Consider the following 18,665-nt stretch of genomic DNA (forward strand, 5'->3'; position numbering starts at 1 on the left):
GCAGGTCTGGCAGCATCTGCGGAGAGGAACACAGTTAACGTTTCGAGTCCATATGACTCTTCAACAGAACTAAGTAAAAATAGAAAAGAGGTGAAATATAAACTGGTTTAAGGTGGGGGGGGGGGGTGGTGGGACAGGTAGAGCTGGATAGAGGGCCAGTGATAGGTGGAGATAGCCAAAAGATGTCAAAGACAAAAGGACAAAGAGGTGTTGAAGGTGGTGATATTATCTAAGGAATGTGCTAATTAAAGGTAGAAAGCAGGACAAGCAAGGTACCAATAGGCCTAGTGGGGGTGGGGTGGTGTGAAGGGAAGGGATCGAAATAGGCTAAAAGGTAGAGATAAAACAATGGATGGAAATATACTTAAAAATAATGGAAATAGGTGGGAAATGAAAAATCTATATAAATTATTGGGGAAAAAAAAGAAAAAGGGGAATCGGAAAGGGGGTGCGGATTCATAATCTAAAGTTGTTGAATTCAATATTCAGTCCGGAAGGCTGTAAAGTGCCTAGTCGGAAGATGAGGTGCTGTTTCTCCAGTTTGCGTTGAGCTTCACTGGAACAATGCAGCAGGCCAAGGACGGACATGTGGGCATGAGATCAGGGTGGAGTGTTGAAATGGCAAGCAACAGGGAGGTCTGGATAATGCTTGCGGACAGACTGAAGGTGTTCTGCAAAGCAGTCACCCAGTCTGCGTTCGGTCTCTCCAATGTAGAGGAAACCGCATTGGGAGCAACGAATGCAGTAGACTAAATTGAGGGAAGTGCAAGTGAAATACTGCTTCACTTGAAAGGAGTGTTTGGGCCTTTGGACGGTGAGGAGGATGGGGGGGGATGTAAAGGGACAGGTGTTGCACCTTCTGCGGTCGCATGGGAAGGTACCGTGGGAGGGGTTGAGGTGTAGGGGGTGGTGGAGGAGTGGACCAGGGTGTCCCAGCGGGAATGGTCCCAGCGGAATGCCGCTGGGAGCGGTGAAGGGAAGATGTGCTTGGTGATGGCATCATGCTGGAGTTGACGGAAATGGAGGATGATCCTTTGAAAGCGGAGGTTGGTGGGATGATGAGTGAGGACAAGGGGGACCTAATCATGGTTCTGGGAGGGAGAGGAAGGTGTGAGGGCAGGTGCGCAGGAGATGGGTCGGATACGGTTGAGGGACCTGTCAACCAACATGGGTGGAAAACCTTGGTTAAGGAAGAAGGAAGACATGTCTGAGGAACTATTTTTGAAAGTGGCATCATCAGAACAGATGCGACGGAGGCGAAGGAACTGAGAAAATGGGATGTAGTCCTTACAGGAAGCGGGGTGTGAGGAGCTGTAGTCGAGGTAGCTGTGGGAGTCGGTAGGCTTGTAATGGATATTGGTGGACAGTCTATCACTAGAAATTGAGACAGAGAGGTCAAGGAAAGGCAAGGAAGTGTCAGAGTTGGACCACGTGAAAATGATGGAGGGATGGAAATTGGAAGCAAAATTAATCAATTTTTCCAGGTCCTGATGAGAGCATGAAGCAGCACCGAAGTAATCATCGATGTACCGGAGAAAGAGTTGTGGGAGGGGGCTGGAGTAGGACTGGAACAAGAAATGTTCCACATACCCCATAAAGAGACAGGCATAGCTGGGGCCCATGCGGGTACCCATAGCCACACCTTTTATTTGGAGGAAGTGAGAGGAGTTTAAAGAGAAATTGTTCAGTGAGAGAACAAGTTCAACCAGACAGAGGAGAGTAGTGGTGGATGGGGATTGTTTGGGCCTCTGTTCGAGGAAGAAGCGGAGAGCCATCAGACCATCCCGGGGAGGGATGGAGGTGTAGAGGGATTGGACGTCCATGGTGAAGAGGAGGCGGTTGGGGCCAGGGAACTGGAAATTATTGATATTATGTAGGGTATCAGAGGTATCACGGATGTAGGTGGGAAGGGACTGGACAAGGGGAGAGAGAATGGAGTCAAGATAGCAAGAAATGAGTTCCGTGGGGCAGGAACAGGCTGACACGATTGGTCTGCTAGGATGGTCCTGTTTGTGGATTTTGGGTAGGAGGTAGAAGCGGGCCATCTGAGGTTGGGAGACTATCAGGTTGGAAGCTGTGGGAGGAAGATCTCCAGAGGAGATGAAGTCAGTAACAGTCCTGGAAACAATGGCTTGATGTTCAGTGGTGGGGTCATGGTCCAGGGAGAGGGAGGAGGAAGTGTCTGTCAGTGATGCTTAGCCTCATTGAGGTAGAGGTCAGTGCGCCAGGCCACAACAGCACCACCCTTGTCAGCAGGTTTGATGACAACGTTACGACTGGACCTGATGGAACGGAGTGCAGTAAGTTCAGAGAGAGACAAATTAGAATGGGTGACAGGAGCAGAGAAATTGAGACGACTAATGTCATGCCGACAGTTCTCAATGAAAAGATCAAGAGAAGGTAAGAATCCAGAGGGAGGGGTCCAGTTGGAGAGAGAATATTGGAGGCGGGTAAAAGGATCCATTGAACGGGGAGAGGACTCCTGCCCAAAGAAGTGAGCACAGAGTCGAAGGCGGTGGAAGAAAAGTTCAGCATCGTACCAAGCCCGACATTCATTGAGTTGAGGGTGCAAGGGTATGAAACTAAGTCCTTTGCTGAGCACTGAACATTCAGCATCGGAGAGGGGAAGGTCAGGGGGTATGGTGAATACACGGCCAGGGCTGGGATTGAAAGACAGGATGGGGACAGACAGAGAGACAGGAAGTGGTGGAGGGTCCTGGATGGGTGTTGGTGTCGATGAGTTGTTGGAGCTTGCATTCCTTTGCACCTGAAAGAAAGAGACAAAGTTTCTTGTTGAGGCGTCAACAAGACGCCTGTTTATTTCCAGGACTGATTAATCGTCATCATAAATTTCTCATTTCCTTTGCTGCAGATGAAACAGGTAAGTGAAGTCAGTCACTTTTAAGATGTGAAACTAAGACAGCAGGCTCAGTGGCATGGTATATTGATTACCTAGTCTTACTTCAATATTGTTTATGGCTTGATGCAGCAAATGAGTGGAGTTTAATCAGGATGTTTTGTTATAGAGTTGCACATTGCTGCTTCAGATTTGATTAGTTTGGCACCCCAGCAAAAAGAGCATTTGAATCGTTAGACTGTGATGATGAAGGAATTGTGATATATATAGCATGGTGTGTGACTTGGAGGGGAACTTGCACTTGGTGGTGTTCCCAAACACCCACTGCCCCTTGACCTTCAAGGTGATGGATGTCATGGTTTTAGGAGTTGCTGTCAAAGAAACCTTGATGAGTTGCTGCATTGAATTCAATAGGAAATACACATACTGCCATTGTGTGTTGGTGGTGGGGAAATGAATATTTGAAGTACTGGTTGGGCTGCTGGTCAAATGTAGGTAGTTTTAAAAATGGTAATTTTTATGCAAATCAAGGTAAAAGGTGTTTGCATTGGTGAATCAGACTTCAGGGACTCAATGTCAGCACCTAGCACTGTCCAGATTGAGAGGAAATTGGGATGTAACTCTTTCAAGTACAAACATGTTTCCATCTGTTCCTATTCAGATGAAGTTACATTGTTCCATAGTTTGCCATTGTGAGATTTGAACTCTTGATAATCTTTTAAATGAAAACCATGTAACTCTTTCAAGTACAAACATGTTTCCATCTGTTCCTATTCAGATGAAGTTACATTGTTCCATAGTTTGCCATTGTGAGATTTGAACTCTTGATAATCTTTTAAATGAAAACCTGTAACTCTTTCAAGTACAAACATGTTTCCATTTGTTCCTATTCAGATGAAGTTACATTGTTCTATAGTTTGCCATAGTGAGATTTGAACTCTTGATCTTGGGGTTACAAGCCCAGTACCATAACCACCTGGCTATTTAGGCCAAGTGTTGGAAATTGGGATGTAACTCTTTCGAGTACAAACACGTTTCCATCTGTTCCTAATCAGATGAAGTTATATTGTTCCATAGTTTGCCATTGTGAGATTTGAACTCTTGATGAACAGTTGTAACTCTTTCGAGTACAAACACATTTCCATCTGTTCCTATTCAGATGAAGTTACATTGTTTCATAGTTTTGCCATTGTGAGATTTGAACTCTTGATACATTGTTTCATAGTTTGCCATTGTGAGATTTGAACTCTTGATAATCTTTTAAATGAAAACAATTAAACCAAATCAACAAAATTGGGATAAATCAGTCACATTGAACTCTTGATGCGATTTTCGTGGTTTAGCATCTCTTTCTTTTGTAACTCTTTCGAGTACAAACCCATTTCCATCTGTTTCAGATGAAGTTACATTGTTTCATAGTTTGCCATTGTGAGATTTGAACTCTTGATAATCTTTTAAATACCTGTTTCCATCTGTGTCTGATGACATTACATTGTTTGCCATTGTGAGATTTGAACTCTTGATACTCTTTTGAGTAAACCTGTTTCCATCTGTTTCAGATGAAGTTACATTGTTTCATAGTTTGCCATTGGGAGATTTGAACTCTTGTTCTTGGGGTTACAAACCCAGTACCATAACCACTTGGCTAATTGGGATGTAACTCTTTTGAGTACAAACACGTTTCCATCTGTTCCTATTCAGATGAAGTTACATTGTTTCATAGTTTGCCATTGTGAGATTTGAACTCTTGAGGTTACAAGCCCAGTACCATAACCACTTGGCTAATTGGGATGTATTTAACATAGTGCTAACAACATTGAAATAGGCAACACCTGGGAGGGTTGAAAAAGTGAGTAAGCAAATTTCTCTTTAAAAAGGTTGCTTCAGTCTAGCCGAGCATTTTTCACATAACCGCAGTCTCTGGCTAGACTAGATTTGAATCCAGAACCTAGAAATTATAAATATACCTTTTAATTTAACTGCATGCAAAACACTGTTTTAAAATGGCTAAAAAAAGACTGGAAATACCCAGTAGTTTAGATAGTATCTATGGAGAAAGAAAGATAGGTTTAATGTTTCAGTTCTGATTTATTTCAGATTTCCAGAATCCACAGTTTTTTATACATTAATTTGATAATCTCTTTGGGTTTCAGTAAAGAGTTTCAATAAAACTGCAAACGTTTACAGACAATAACATTGTAGCAATTAAAATACAATTTAAATGCAATTAAATATAAATGAAACAGTTTTCTTTAGGCTGGGAGCCACACATTTCCATTATAGCCTCAGTGTCTTGCTTTATTTAAATGTTTCCAGTGCAAAAAAGAAAAAAAAAATAAGAATGTTGTATTTATGCATCTCTGTAAAGCACAATACTGCCCACTGCAGGTGCTGCTGTAAGATATCTGTATGACAAGCTCCTTCTCAGTGAATGCGGAGGATATTAGGAGCACATCCTGCCCTGAAGTACATCCAAAGCCTTAAGGCTTCATTATTCATGCTTGCTTCGTAAATTTTAAAATTATTGCTTAACAAAGAGACATGTCAAAGAGACTTGCACTCATCAGGTTACTTTACAAGAATACCAAAAAGGGAAAAGCAACAATTTATACAGTATGAGAAGAGAATGCTGATTGGTTGGCAAGTGGAGTCTGATTGGTAGAGGCATTGCCATGGAGAATGCACAAGTCATGGTGACTGACAGTTAACTGCCAAGCATTGTTTAAATTCACAAAATCATCTAGCTGCTTGACCTACCAAATACAACTTGAGGACGAAGTACGAGAATTTGAATTCTGTTCATAGCACAATTAAAAGTTTACTTTTGTTATGCTGTTTTTACTCTTTAGAATACTTTTTTTATTTAGTAGTTTTCTTCATTTACTATTAAAAAAGTGGAAACTTTGCTCAGGAATTTTGCAATGCTACAGGGCTCTAATGTGACTCTACTGCATGCTAATATCAATGTGCCCAGAAATAATGAGTAGATTTTTAAACTCTCAGCTGAGTCACATTATAGATCAGTCATAAAGCATAGGATGTTTAGGCTTAAGAAAATCAGAAATGTGAGTATTTGAGTATTTAATACCTTAAAATCTTTATTTTTAAGTATGTAGTCTCAACCAAATCTAACTTTCATACAAGGACTTAACACCAAAAATTGACAAATCTGTAAAGTACCCAAGGTGATGAGTAGAATTCAATGCATGCAAATTGTTTAAACCCAAGGAAGAGACTTCAAAATCAACTCATTGAAACTTTTTGAAATTTCCTGTTCCTAAAAAAAATTAAAGAAAAAAAAATTAAATTCATTGTCAGCTTAGTAAACACATTGATGAAAAGAAAATTTAGTTTGAGTTTAGTTGGCTGATGCCACTTGTTATGAGGTAATTTGTAGTCCTGGGAATTAGGCAGATATTTCTCTACAGATTTTAGAAACTACATTAGGCACATGGTGAAAATAGGAGTATGACATTGGGAAAATTAGCAAAATAATACATGTGAATGGCAGAGCAGTTAGATAATCCCGACTTATTGAATGCTCCAGTACAGTGATGTAGACATTGGCACCTAATGATTTATTAGACTAATATGAATTTGGTGCAAGATATTAAGCAAGTCACATGTATTCCTTTGTGAATACATCTATATCACCAAGCTACAAAATTTCTGAATTACAGATCAGTCAATAACTAATTCTATTTTCTGAGCAATATTTTATAATCCCTTTAGGGGAGTTATACTTCTTGGCTACTTCCTTTCCAAGTGCATATGCCTCACAAGGAATGATTTACAAGCTCATTGATCCTTCCAGGTCAGTGTTCATTTTATGCTCATGACCTTGTCTACTGTCTACTATAGTTCAACACAAGTAGTGAGCTATGACTAGTCTGCGTTTAATAGACTACCATGTAACACGTTTCTGTAAAATATAGGAAAGGATCTCCGCTGAAATCATTAGATATTTTAATGATTAATGCCTTGAATATTATTAGGCAATTAATATCTAAGTTGTGGGTAATTTGGAAACACATTAGAATCTTTTAAACTCTTAAATAGTAAAATCTAAAGAAGTAATCACTTATATGGGACTAAAACTGACTAATTGATTCAGGTTGAATTAATTAGTGGAATTTAATCTCATAGATGATTCTGGTAAAATTGCTGAAACATTATAGCCTTAAAATAGCCACAGTGTCTATCAATATATGCACTTAATTAGGGTTCAAGACCATAAGACCCTAAGATGTAGGAGTAGAAGTAGGCCATTCATCTCATCGAGTCTGCTCCGCCATTCAATGAGATCAGAGCTGATCTGATAATCCTCAACTCCACTTTCCTGCCTTTTCCCCATAACCCTTGATTCTCTTAATGGTTAAAAATCTGTCTATCTCAGCTTTGTGTATACTTAAATACCCAGCCTCTACAGCCCTCTGTGGTAAAGAATTCCACAGGTTCATTATCCTCTGAGAGAAGAAATTCCTCCTCATCTCTGTTTTAAATGGGCAATCCCTTACTCTGAGATTATGCTCTCTGGTCTGAGACTCTCCCACAACGGGAAATAAAATCCACCCATTTACTGGATACTAAATGTTTTTCTTTGATATATATCAATAGCTATAACCATAAAGGGAGCACGTTTAATCCTGTTTAATATTGACAGAATCATGTCGTCAAAAGATGGGAACTGTAATCAAGATGAAGATTCAAAGGCAGCAATTATTTGTGTAGCACTTTTACTATTGTAATTGGCACAAGATGCTTCACATAGGGAAACATGGATGTCCAACAATAGAAGGAAAGTTAGGGTAGATGACTTAAAAGATGGTTGAAGAGATTGATTTGGAAAGTAGATTGGGGGGTGGTACTGTAGGGAGGGAAGGGTTAAGCAGGTAATTTTAGAGAATGGGGCTATGGCAGTTGAAGACTTCATGCTTAAGATGTACTGGATAGTTTGCATAGGAGACCAGAGATGGAAGACCAAATGACTTGATCTGGGTTATAGCACTGGGGGAGATTTATGGAGTGAAGTTGGGAATAGTCCATGCCAGTGATTTGTAAGGATTTTGAATACACTACATTGTTGAGGCGATGGGTGAATGGGAGAAAAAGTGGGCAGCTGTATTTTGGATGAGTTAGAGTTTATCTAGGATGGGGCATAGGAGATCAGTGCTGGAGGAGTCAAGCATGGAGGGAATGAGAGAACAGATCTTGGTTTCAGCAGTGGTAAATATAACCTGGTGTTTTACAGGTTGAAGAAAGTAGTCTTGTGTTGATAGAATATGAGATTTAAAGCTTGATTCAGCCTGAATTATTTCTGAGGAAGGGGATAGAGTCAGGAGCAAGGATGTTTTGCTGGGGAGGGTTCTGGATTAATAACTTAGGTTAGAATTTTTTGGCTGGCGGGGGTGCGGAGTGGGAGTGGGCATGGACCCGATTGGGTCCGCGCTGCCATTTAAGGCCTGCCCAGCGTGAATCGCAGCTCCCGGGGACATCGGGAGTGGGTGGGCGGCGGCGGGTCTGCAATGACTGCCAGGTCCAATGGCGAACTGGCGGCCTGTTTTAAAAAGTTGCTGCAGCCTTTCAAAGTCTGCGAATCACGGCCAGTAGAGGGGCTTCCCAGAGGGCTGCTGGTGAGCAGGCCAGGCAGGAGGGTAGGGCAGTGGGGCCAGTGTGCCCCTCGTTTTTCCGATGATTGCCTTGCTACCCTACTTGAGGAGGTGGCAGCACAGCTGGAGGTCCTCGTTTCCCAGGATGGGAGGGGGAGGCTCCCCACATGACCAAACGTGCCTGGGAGGAGGTGGCGGAGGTGATGAGCTCCCGCAACGTGGTGCGGTGCATCTAGACCTAGTGTCGCAAGCACTTCAATGACCTGTTGCACTCAGGAAGGTTGAGTACCATGTTGGCATTGGTCACTTAACCCAGCTGGCAGGCTTTCCCCCCTTGTGCCACCCCACCCCCCACAAGTCTGACTGTATTGAATCATTGATGGCATGTGTCCTTTGCTGGGTGGACCAGCAGATATTGTCCATGCTGAGGTCACCCTAAAAGGGTAGTGAAGAGATGGATTCTGCCCCTGAAGCATGTGGTACACTGAGACCCACATTACTGTTTTGGGGACAACCTGCAGGATCTGCACCTTGGCGCAGTGCTGGAACTCCAGGACATGTCAAAGTCAGGGTGGTGACATGCTGGGAGGGGAGCTTCAAGGAGGTGGGGGCACCGATCAACCTGCTGTCCTCTTCGCTTCACGTGCTTGCGTCTCCTTGCCATGGAAGGTTAGACCATATGGTGCCTAATGTGATGTAGGCAGCATTTGGCCAAGTGTGGTGGGGGGGAAACAGGCCTAGCATCTTTGTGTGAGTGTTCGGCAGCAGCAGGGTGAGGAGACACTGGAGCCCTGATATGTCCCACTCTGGTAGGGGTGGGCCGTCCGCAAAGAGAATCCAGGTACAAGTAGCACTAATCAATGTTCTTCTCTCCTTTTCAGGAGAACAATGCACATAATGCAGCCGAGCGGGTGAGGACTGCTGGCAGCCTGGCACAGTTGGCAATTCTCTGTTGCTTTGAGCAGGAGGCCCTAGATTTGAAGAGGCGCCATGCGCCCAGATTCATCGGTGTTGGTGAGACTAGGGTGCCACGGGCAGGTATGTTTGCCCAGTAGTGAGGTCACCATTGTTCTCCCAACAGCCATGGCAGTGCTGAATGTTCAGGGATTGAATTTTGCAACATGGCTTGGCCATTGCTTATGGAAGGATGAACGCATAATGATCCGGGGGACAGGGGTGCACATTGACATTGTCTCTACGTTAACTGATCCAATGTCCTTGTTCTCCCTTTCTGCATCAGCAGAGCAGGGCTGGAGAAGGAGCAGCAGAGGCTCTGTCTCACACTTCAGGGCCCTGAAGTCACACCAGCGTCACACCATCTCTGTCAGTCAAGCACTAGCGCAGATACTAGCACCTTGGTGTGAATTAGAACATCGGCTAGTGTCCCGGGGCACAGCCATGAGGGTATTTCAGAGTCACTGGAGGAACTGGCAGAGACAGACAATGCCCATGATGCCAGCAGTCGGAGGACTGCAGTGGGCCAGGCACATGCTCAGTCGGTGCCTGATGATGTGCCTCTGAAGTCGTCCGCGACGCAGCAGGTGCAGGAAATGCAGCCAGGTGTGCGGGAGCATCTGTGAGAGATAGAATATGCTATGCTTGGCTTGGTCTCCGTGGTGGAGGAGTCTACGCGGACTCATGGCCGAGCGCCATGCGTCCTCCATGGAGAGAGTGGCGACTCTTGTGGAAAGCCTCCTCCATGAGACCCATCAGAGCTTCCTGGGGATGGGCTCGGACCAGCAAGCCCTCACATCAGCATTGACCTCAGCTGGTCATTGCCAATGTGGGAGATGGCATGGGCACCATGTTTCCCAGCTTGGTGCCCATCCATCCACGGTGAGCAGCAAGGTCCGAAATCACCTCATGTCGGCGCAGCAGCTGCCTGTCGTCTCTGCAGGCTCCTCTCAGGGTGCCCCAGATGAGGGGCCCCTCTGCCAGTGACCATTGCCTCCGTTGAGGCTGTGATGATTGAGCAGATGCTAGCTGTGGAATTGGCAGCTCCCTCCCAGGCAGGGCCAGCACAGACTCCATGGGCCAAAGAGCGACGGCCAAGGTCATTGAAGCCAACAGGATGGCAGAGTCAGCAGGCTGTCTCAGATGACACTCCCAGCAAGGGGTCAGCACCCGAAAACGTAAACAAAAGGCATCTTAGGCACACCATGGGTTTCTCACTGGTGCTTTTCTGTTGGCCCGAGATGAGGTCTTTGTGAGTTGGTGTGATTTTTTACATGTTTGTCATTTTGTTTCATTAAGTTTCTTTGGTTGTAATATTAAATTCAGACATGTCACCATGGCTGAGGGTGCCTCTTTTCTTCTGCAGGTGGATGGTTTCCAAAAATGTTATGAGTGTTTTGTGGGACATTCAGCTTTATTAACAAGGACCTTAGTTAATGTTCCTAACCAGGCAGATTAGGTATCGAGTATGGAGCCAACAACCCAGGCTTGTCCTGGAGGTCCATATGTGATGTGCTAGCTGAAGGTTCGTTGGATTAAAGACTCCTGGGTGTCCCTGCCTCCCTGGAGTATGCCCAGGTCAGCATCTACTGCCTCAGCATTTCCCTCTGCGTGCTCATCCTTGGACTCACTGCTGGACTCATTGTGGGCAGCTGCAGCCACTGCGTCTACATCTTCATCATCCACAGCATCCCCCCTTTCCAACGCAAGATTGTGGGGCACAGCATGCAACCACTATCGCCAGCACACAATCTGGGGAGTACTGGAGTGCACCCCCTGAGCGGTCCAGGTATCGGAAACGCTTCTTGAGAAGAACGATGGCTCTCTCCACCACCAATAGGCATGGCTCCTATTAGACCGCTACTCAGCTTCTGTTCTTGCATGGTGGAGAGGTGTCATAAGCCACCTTCTGAGGGGATAGCCCTTGTCACCCAGCAGCCATCCATCCAGCCGGGCTGGAGCACTGAAGAGCCCGGGCACCTGGGAGTGTCTGAGGATGTAGGCATTGTGGGAGCTGCCTGGGTACCTTGCACAGACTTGTAGAATCAGCATCCTGTGGTCACACACTATCTGCACGTTCATGGAGTGGAAGCCCTTCCTGTTGACGAAGGCACCGGGGTCACCTGCTGGTGCCTTGATGGCCACTTGTGTGCAGTCTATTGCACTCTGGACACGGGGGAAGCCAGCAATGGCCGCGAAGCCTCTGGCTCACTGTGTCTGGCTTGGCTGGTCCCAGAGGAAGTGGATGAAAGTCAATGCACGCCTGAACAGAGCATCTGTGACCCACTTGACACAAGTGTGGACAGCTGATTGGGATACACTGCAAAGATCACCCACCGACCTCTGGAAGGAACCAGAGGCATAGAAGCTGAGGGCAGCTGTGACCTTTAGTGCCATTGGCATGGGGTGTCCACCCATACAGTTAGTGGAGATCTCAGACCCTATCATCTGACAGATATAGTTGACTGCCTCCCTTGAGAGATGGAGCCTCTTTTGGCACTGCACCTCAGTCATATTGAGGGACCTGCTTCGCCACCCGTACACCTTGGCAGCAAGATAGTGGCATCTTCTGCGGCTCCTTCCGCCTTGGACCACCTCTTGGCCCTGCGCCCCTTGTGACTGCGCCTAACCTCCCAAAGGTGGCTCCCCTGGAAGTTCAATGTGCACTCCTGGCCTCCTCCCCCTTCTAGTCCTTCCTTCCTCCTCAGAGGAGCTGCCTCCAGTGGAGAGTTCAGCTCCTATACCCAGGCTGAGGGAAGGCTTCCTGAAACATTCAGGCCCAACATAAATTCCTCACTGCAGAGTGCTAACCTGAAGGGTTAGTCCAGGCCAAGCAGCTGGTATGTTTTTTGAAATATTGCAGATCACACAGGCAAGTATCAGTAACTTTAGAAAATCAATATTTGACAGTGCACACTCACAACCCCACTGAACCCTCTTATCCTGCCCATGGATGAGGTTTATACAAATGTGTCCTACCCGCTTCCCCGTTGCGCCCGTGTGCCGACCCAAAGATTGCCCGAGCACGAAAAAAGTCCCCATCGATTGATGCCTCAGGGGTCTTAAGTGGCCAGTTAATTAAAGGCGGGCACGTATTGCAGATCAGCGTGCGTCCGCCCAATGAAATATTGCGATGGCGCGCCGTGATGTCAGACGCACGGCCCAACATCACCCTGTGTCATTTTACCTGAGCCACCGTGAAAGTTCTGCCCTTAGTTAACCTTGACTACAGCTTCTCACACCCCACTTCCTGTAAGGACTCCATCCCATTCTCTCAGTTCCTTCACCTCCATCGCATCTGTTCTGATGATGTCACTTTCCAAAATAGTTCCTCTGACATGTCTTCCTTCTTCTTTAACCGAGGTGTTCCACCCACAGTGGTTGACAGGGCCCTCAACTGTGTCCGGCCCAACTCCCGCTCATCCGCCCTCACACCTTCCTCTCTGTCCCAGAAACATGGTAGGGTCCCCCTTGTCCTCACTTTTCACCTCACCAGCCTCCACATTCAAAGGATCATCCTCCGCCATTTCTGCCAACTCCAGCATGATGCCATCAGCAAACACATCTTCCCTTCTCCCCCCTCCCGGCGGCATTCCACAGGGATCGTTCCCTCTGGGACATCTTTAGTTCTGATGAAGAGTCATATGGACTCGAAACATTAACTCTGTCTTCCTCTCCACAGATGCTGTCAGGTCTGCTGAGTTTTTCCAGCTATTTTTGTTTTTGTTTCTGCCCTTAATATTTGGTTAATCAATCTGACCACATGAGGTCTCAACTGAGCAAGGTTTCCCAGAGCCAACTTGTGGAATGATGGACATAGGTTTGTTTTTGTGACTCATCATGCTACAAGTTGTTGAGCTGATCTGTGTCAGAGGAAGGCGATTTAAGAAAAATAAAATCAATATGGAAATTTATGTTGCTGGTAAGGCCAACATTTATTGTCCACCCTCATCGCCTTTGAGAAAGTGGTTGGGCCCTCCTTCTTGAATTGTTGCATTCAATGAGGTGATTGTGATCCCCCAATGTTGTTAGGTAGGACGTTCCAGGATATTCACCTGTTGACAATGAAGGAATAGAGATACATGCCCATGTGAACATTGGTGTGATTTGGAGGGGAACTTGGAGGAGATGGTGTTTCCATGCTCTTGCTTGCCCTTTCCTTCCAGGTCATGTGTTGTGAGGTGCTGCTGAAGATGTCTCGGTGAATTGCTGCTGTGCATCCTTTAAATTGTGCACACTGCAGTCATAGTAATCCAATGATAGAGGGGATAGATATTTAGCAAGTGGATGGGATGCTAATCAAGTGGACTGTTTTGCTGATTCACCAATGGCAGCTTTCATGTGCCTTTCTAGTGGCATAAGCAGAAGTCTGACTAACTCCAATGTCAGATAGGAAATAGCATGTGAAATGCTGAGAACTGAAAGCAGGTAAGAAAAGTGAATAAAACTAATTTTATTATGTACCATTTCTAGACAGATTCTGAGCAAAAAAGAACATATACTTTACAGAATTCTATTATAAAAGGTTAAGGACCTGGATTATTTCATTTCTTTTTAACTATTTAAATATTTGATCTTGATGGTTCAGTTGAGAATGATCCTAGACTTTATGGATTCTAAATGGTGTGTTTGGAATGATGGGGCCTACGCTTACAGATATGTTACTGCAGTCTCTTTCTTACATTTGCTTTTTTAATTTACCTTGCAGGACAGCTGTTCCAGGGAAGTGTAAATACAAGCCAGTTCCAGTCAAAGTCAAAAGCAAACGTATTCCATTTGTGCCACAAGAAAGTACATTTTGATTATAATCATTGGACGTTCAATCCCTCTACACCTCCATTCCCTACCAGGATGGTCTGATAGCTCTCCACTTCTTCCTCGAACAGAGGCCCGAACAATCTCCATCCACCACTACTCTCCTCCGTCTGGCTGAACTTGTTCTCTCGCTGTACAATTTCTCCTTAAACTCTTCTCACTTCCTCCAAATAAAAGATGTGGCTATGGGCACCCTCATGGGCCCCAGTTATGCCTGTCTCTTTATGGGGTATGTGGAACATTCCTTGTCCCAGTCCTACTCCGGCCCCCTCTCACAACTCTTTCTCCGATACACCAATGATTGCTTCGGTGCTGCTTCATGCTCTCATCTGGATCTGGAAAAATTTATTAATTCTGCTTCCAATTTCCACCCCTCCATCATTTTCACGTGGTCCATCTTTGACACTTCCTTTCCCTTCCTTGACCTCTCTGTCTCAATTTCTGGTGATAGACTGTCCACCAATATTCATTACAAGCCTACCAACTCCCACAGCTACGTCGACTACAGCTCCTCACACTACGCTTCCTGTAAGGACTCCATCCCATTCTCAGTTCCTTCGCCTCCATCGCATCTGTTCTGATGATACCACTTTCAAAAACAGCTCCTCTGACATGTCTTCCTTCTTCCCTAATCGAAGTTTTCCACCCACAGTGGTTGTCAGGTCCCGCAACAGTGTCCGGCCCATTTCCCGCGCACCCGCCCTCACACCTTCCTCTCCCTCTCAGAACCATGATAGGGCCCCCCTTATCTTCACTTATCACCCCACCAGCCTCCGCATTCAAAGGATCATCCTCCGCCATTTCCGCCAACTCCAGCATGATGCCACCACCAAACACATCTTCCCTTCACCCCCCCACCCCAGTGGCGTTCCACAGGGATCGTTCCCTCTGGGACATCCTGATCCACTCCTCCATCACCCCCTACACCTCAACCCCCTCCCATGGCACCTTCTCATGCAACCGCAGAAGGTGCAACACATGCTCCTTTACTTCCCCTCTCCTCACCGTCCAAGGACCCAAACACTCCTTTCAAGTGAAGCAGCATTTCACTTCCACTTCCCTCAATTTAGTCTACTGCATTCACTGCTCCCAATGCGGTTTCCTCTACATTGGAGAGACCAAACGCAGACTGGGTGACTGCTTTGCAGAACACCTTCGGTCTGTCCACAAGCATGACCCAGACCTCCCTGTCGCTTGCCATTTCAACACACCACCCTGCTCTCATGCCCACATGTCCGTCCTTGGCCTGCTTAATTGTTCCAGTGAAACTCAACGCAAACTGGAGGAACAGCACCTCATCTTCTGACTAGGCACTTTACAGCCTTCCGGACTGAATATTGAGTTCAACAATTATAGATCATGAGCTCTCTCCTCCATCCCCACCCTCTTTCCGACCCCCTCTTTTTTCCAATAATTTATATAGAATTTTCTTTTCCCACCAATTTCCATTACTTTTAAACGTATTTCCATCCATTATTTTATCTCTACCTTTTAGCCTATTTTGATCCCTTCCCCCCACCCCCCACCCCTACTAAGGTTTTCTGTATCTTGCTCGTCCTGCTTTCTACACTCAATGTCACCTATAAGCACATTCCTTAGATAATATCACCACCTGCAACACCTCTTTGTCCTTTTGTCTATGACATCATTTGGCAATCTCCACCTATTACTGGCCCTCTATCCAGCTCTACCTGTCCCACCCCCCCCCCCCCAAACCAGCTTATATTTCACCTCTCTTCTATTTTTACTTAGTTCTGTTGAAGAGTCATATGGACTCGAAACGTTAACTGTGTTCCTCTCCGCAGATGCTGTCAGACCTGCTGAGTTTTTCCAGTTATTTTTATTTTTGTTTTTGTTTATAATCAAGTTGGTTGTTCAACAGATGGCCTTCTATGTATGTAGAGCATTTGTCCCGTATGTTTTTAGATAAGTTTGTGAAATTCCATTTTATTGAGAATACAAGAATTTTGAAAAAGGAGCAAAGGGCATTTAACCTGTCTCCTTTTGCTAGTTAAACCAACCTAACTTTCTTTCAGCCTGTATGCCTAATTTAATCTTTTCAATGCATTTAATAGCCTCTTATTCCCATTTATATTATTATTCCAAAATAGAATTCTATGTAGTTCTGTAAATGGATGTGTACTTTAAGGAGTGAAAATCCTTGTTGATTTTACCATTGTAATGCCCAAACATTGTGGGCGGAGTTTTCCATTCCAGGACTAAGCCCCATGAAGGGGACGGGAACCCGGAGTGTTTCGCACTGCGGAGGCCAGTGGAAATTTGCACCAAATCGCACGATGCTGGCCTAATTAATTATGCAGCCGGGGGTTTCCTGACATATTGCAAGGTGGGGAGAGCTGGCTGATGTGTGCCTTGCCATCATATCTGGGTGCCATATTTAAAAGATGTCAGGACATCAACTTCTTTGTCGCCTACCCACTATTGAAGGGGGAGATGGCCCTCTGATCCCAGGGAGCTCCAGCTTCCAAATTCAGTGACACTCCTCTTGAAATGTTGCTCATTGCAGTGGAAGCCAGGAGAGGTATCCTGTACCCTGAGGGCAGAAGGAGGCAGCCAAACCGCATGACCAACTCTGCATAGGAGGAAGTCTCCATTATGGAAAAAATAGAAGCATGTTATCTAAATGGTGAGAGATTGCAGAGCTCTGAGATTCAGAGGGATCTGGGTGTCCTAGTGCATGAATTGCAAAAGGCTGGTAAGCAGGTGCAGCAAGTAATTAGGAAAGTTAATAGAATATTATCATTTATTGTGAGGGGAATTGAATATAAAAGTAGGGAGGTTATAATTTATTTGTACAGGACACTGGTGAGACTGTATCTGGAGTACTGTGTACATTATTGGTATCCTTATTTACGGAAGGGCGTAAATGCATTAGATGTAGTTCAGAGAAGATTTACTAAACTAATGTAGGGATGGGTTGTCTTATGAAGAAAGGCTGGACAGGCTAGGCTTGTATCTGCTGGAGTTTAGAAAAGTAAGAGGCGACTTGATTGAAATGTAATCCTGAGGAGTCTTGACAAGGCGGTTGTGGAGAGAATGTTTCCTCTTGTGGGAGAATCTAGAATTAGGAGTCATTGTTTAAAAATAAGTGGTCACCCATTTAAGTCAGAGTTGAGAAGAATTTTTTTCTCTCGGAGGGTAATGAGCCTTTGGAAAATCCTTCCTCAAAAGGCAGTGGAAGCAGAGCCTTTGAATGTTTTCTAGGGCTACGTAGATTCTTTATAAGAAAGGGGGTGAAAGGTTATTGGGGGTAGGCAGGAGGTTACAGTCAGATCAGCCACTATCTTATTGAATAGTAAGCAGGCTCAAAGGGCTGAATGGCCTACCCCTCCTAATTCATATGTTCATATGGTCAGTGGCCACAGTCTCCACAGGAAGACTGCCCTGCAGTGCCTGAAATGGATGAATGAGCTCATCCTGCTGCCAGTGTAAGTGAACCCTCAATTGCTCACAGTCACCTTACTGAGTGGCAGAGGGGACAGGGGCCTTGGTGGCAATGGCCACATTCATGCATCCCATGCATCAAAGTTAGCTGCTCGATGTGATAAGGTGAAGCCTCATAGCCCCCAGCAATCCATTTATTCTGCAGTTGGAGGAGAAACTGTGGGCCCCTGACCCTTCCACACAGGGAGCTCATATGCTCTTTGGAGGGGGTGGCAGGTGGGGAGTTAGTTAGGTGCTGAGGACACCCGCAAGCACCGCTAATGAGACACCTCTGTGAGCCTTATCCTTCTATCTATGGGCTCACCGCTCTGCAGGGCACTACCCCAGAACCCTTGTGGACAACCTGCAGTGCATCAATCACATGGCACACAACCCAGTGGGTTATTTGTAAAAGTGGAAGCACGAGAAAGATACCTGAAATCCAATCGCTCTCAACCCCTTCTTCTCTCTTTGTTCAGGAAAAGTTATGGCACAACAGGAGAGAGAGTGAAGGTGGGAGGGGGCCGGCCTGACCTCAAGAACCTTACTGAGTTCATGGAGCGGGCAGCCCAGCTGACTATGGAGGAACCAAACTGAGCCTGTGCAGATGGAGACGTTGGTGGGAAGCCTCCATCCTTTAAGGATCCATGCACAATGTAGTCACATAGAAACCTAAGGGTCATGTGTTGTTCCATGTTAGAAGCCAGGTCATGCATTCACTCGCTCTCTCCTCTCTCACTTACAGGTGCCAGCAGGAGGAGGGGAAGGGAACAAGAGGAAGCCCTGTCCAGCAGTTCCTCCTGCCCATAAAGGACCAAGGCAATTGGGAAGTAGGAAGAAAGTGCACCTGTAGATCAGTCACAGCAGTCACTTGCACCCTCCACCAGCACAGAGATGCACACCTCGCTGGGTATTAGATCTACTTCAGGCAGGATCTCACATTCTGGTGGTTAATGCATGGACATATGTCCACAGCAGAAGAAGGC

The 18,665-nt window shown here is 45.6% G+C and overlaps 1 protein-coding gene across 1 annotated transcript in view; it reads left to right on the forward strand.

Moving 5' to 3' along the window:
- The window catches only part of hhipl2 (HHIP-like 2), a 37,614-nt gene extending 20,778 nt beyond the window's left edge, over positions 1–16,836 (forward strand). The window contains 4 exon segments of the mRNA XM_041207135.1: positions 2,810–2,881; positions 6,590–6,671; positions 14,129–14,211; positions 16,763–16,836. Coding sequence (XP_041063069.1) covers positions 2,810–2,881; positions 6,590–6,671; positions 14,129–14,211; positions 16,763–16,836 — 311 coding nt within the window.
- The last annotated feature ends 1,829 nt before the right edge of the window (positions 16,837–18,665 follow it).

This window comes from Carcharodon carcharias, chromosome 2 (assembly GCF_017639515.1).
Source record: "Carcharodon carcharias isolate sCarCar2 chromosome 2, sCarCar2.pri, whole genome shotgun sequence".
Classification (NCBI taxonomy): domain Eukaryota; kingdom Metazoa; phylum Chordata; class Chondrichthyes; order Lamniformes; family Lamnidae; genus Carcharodon; species Carcharodon carcharias.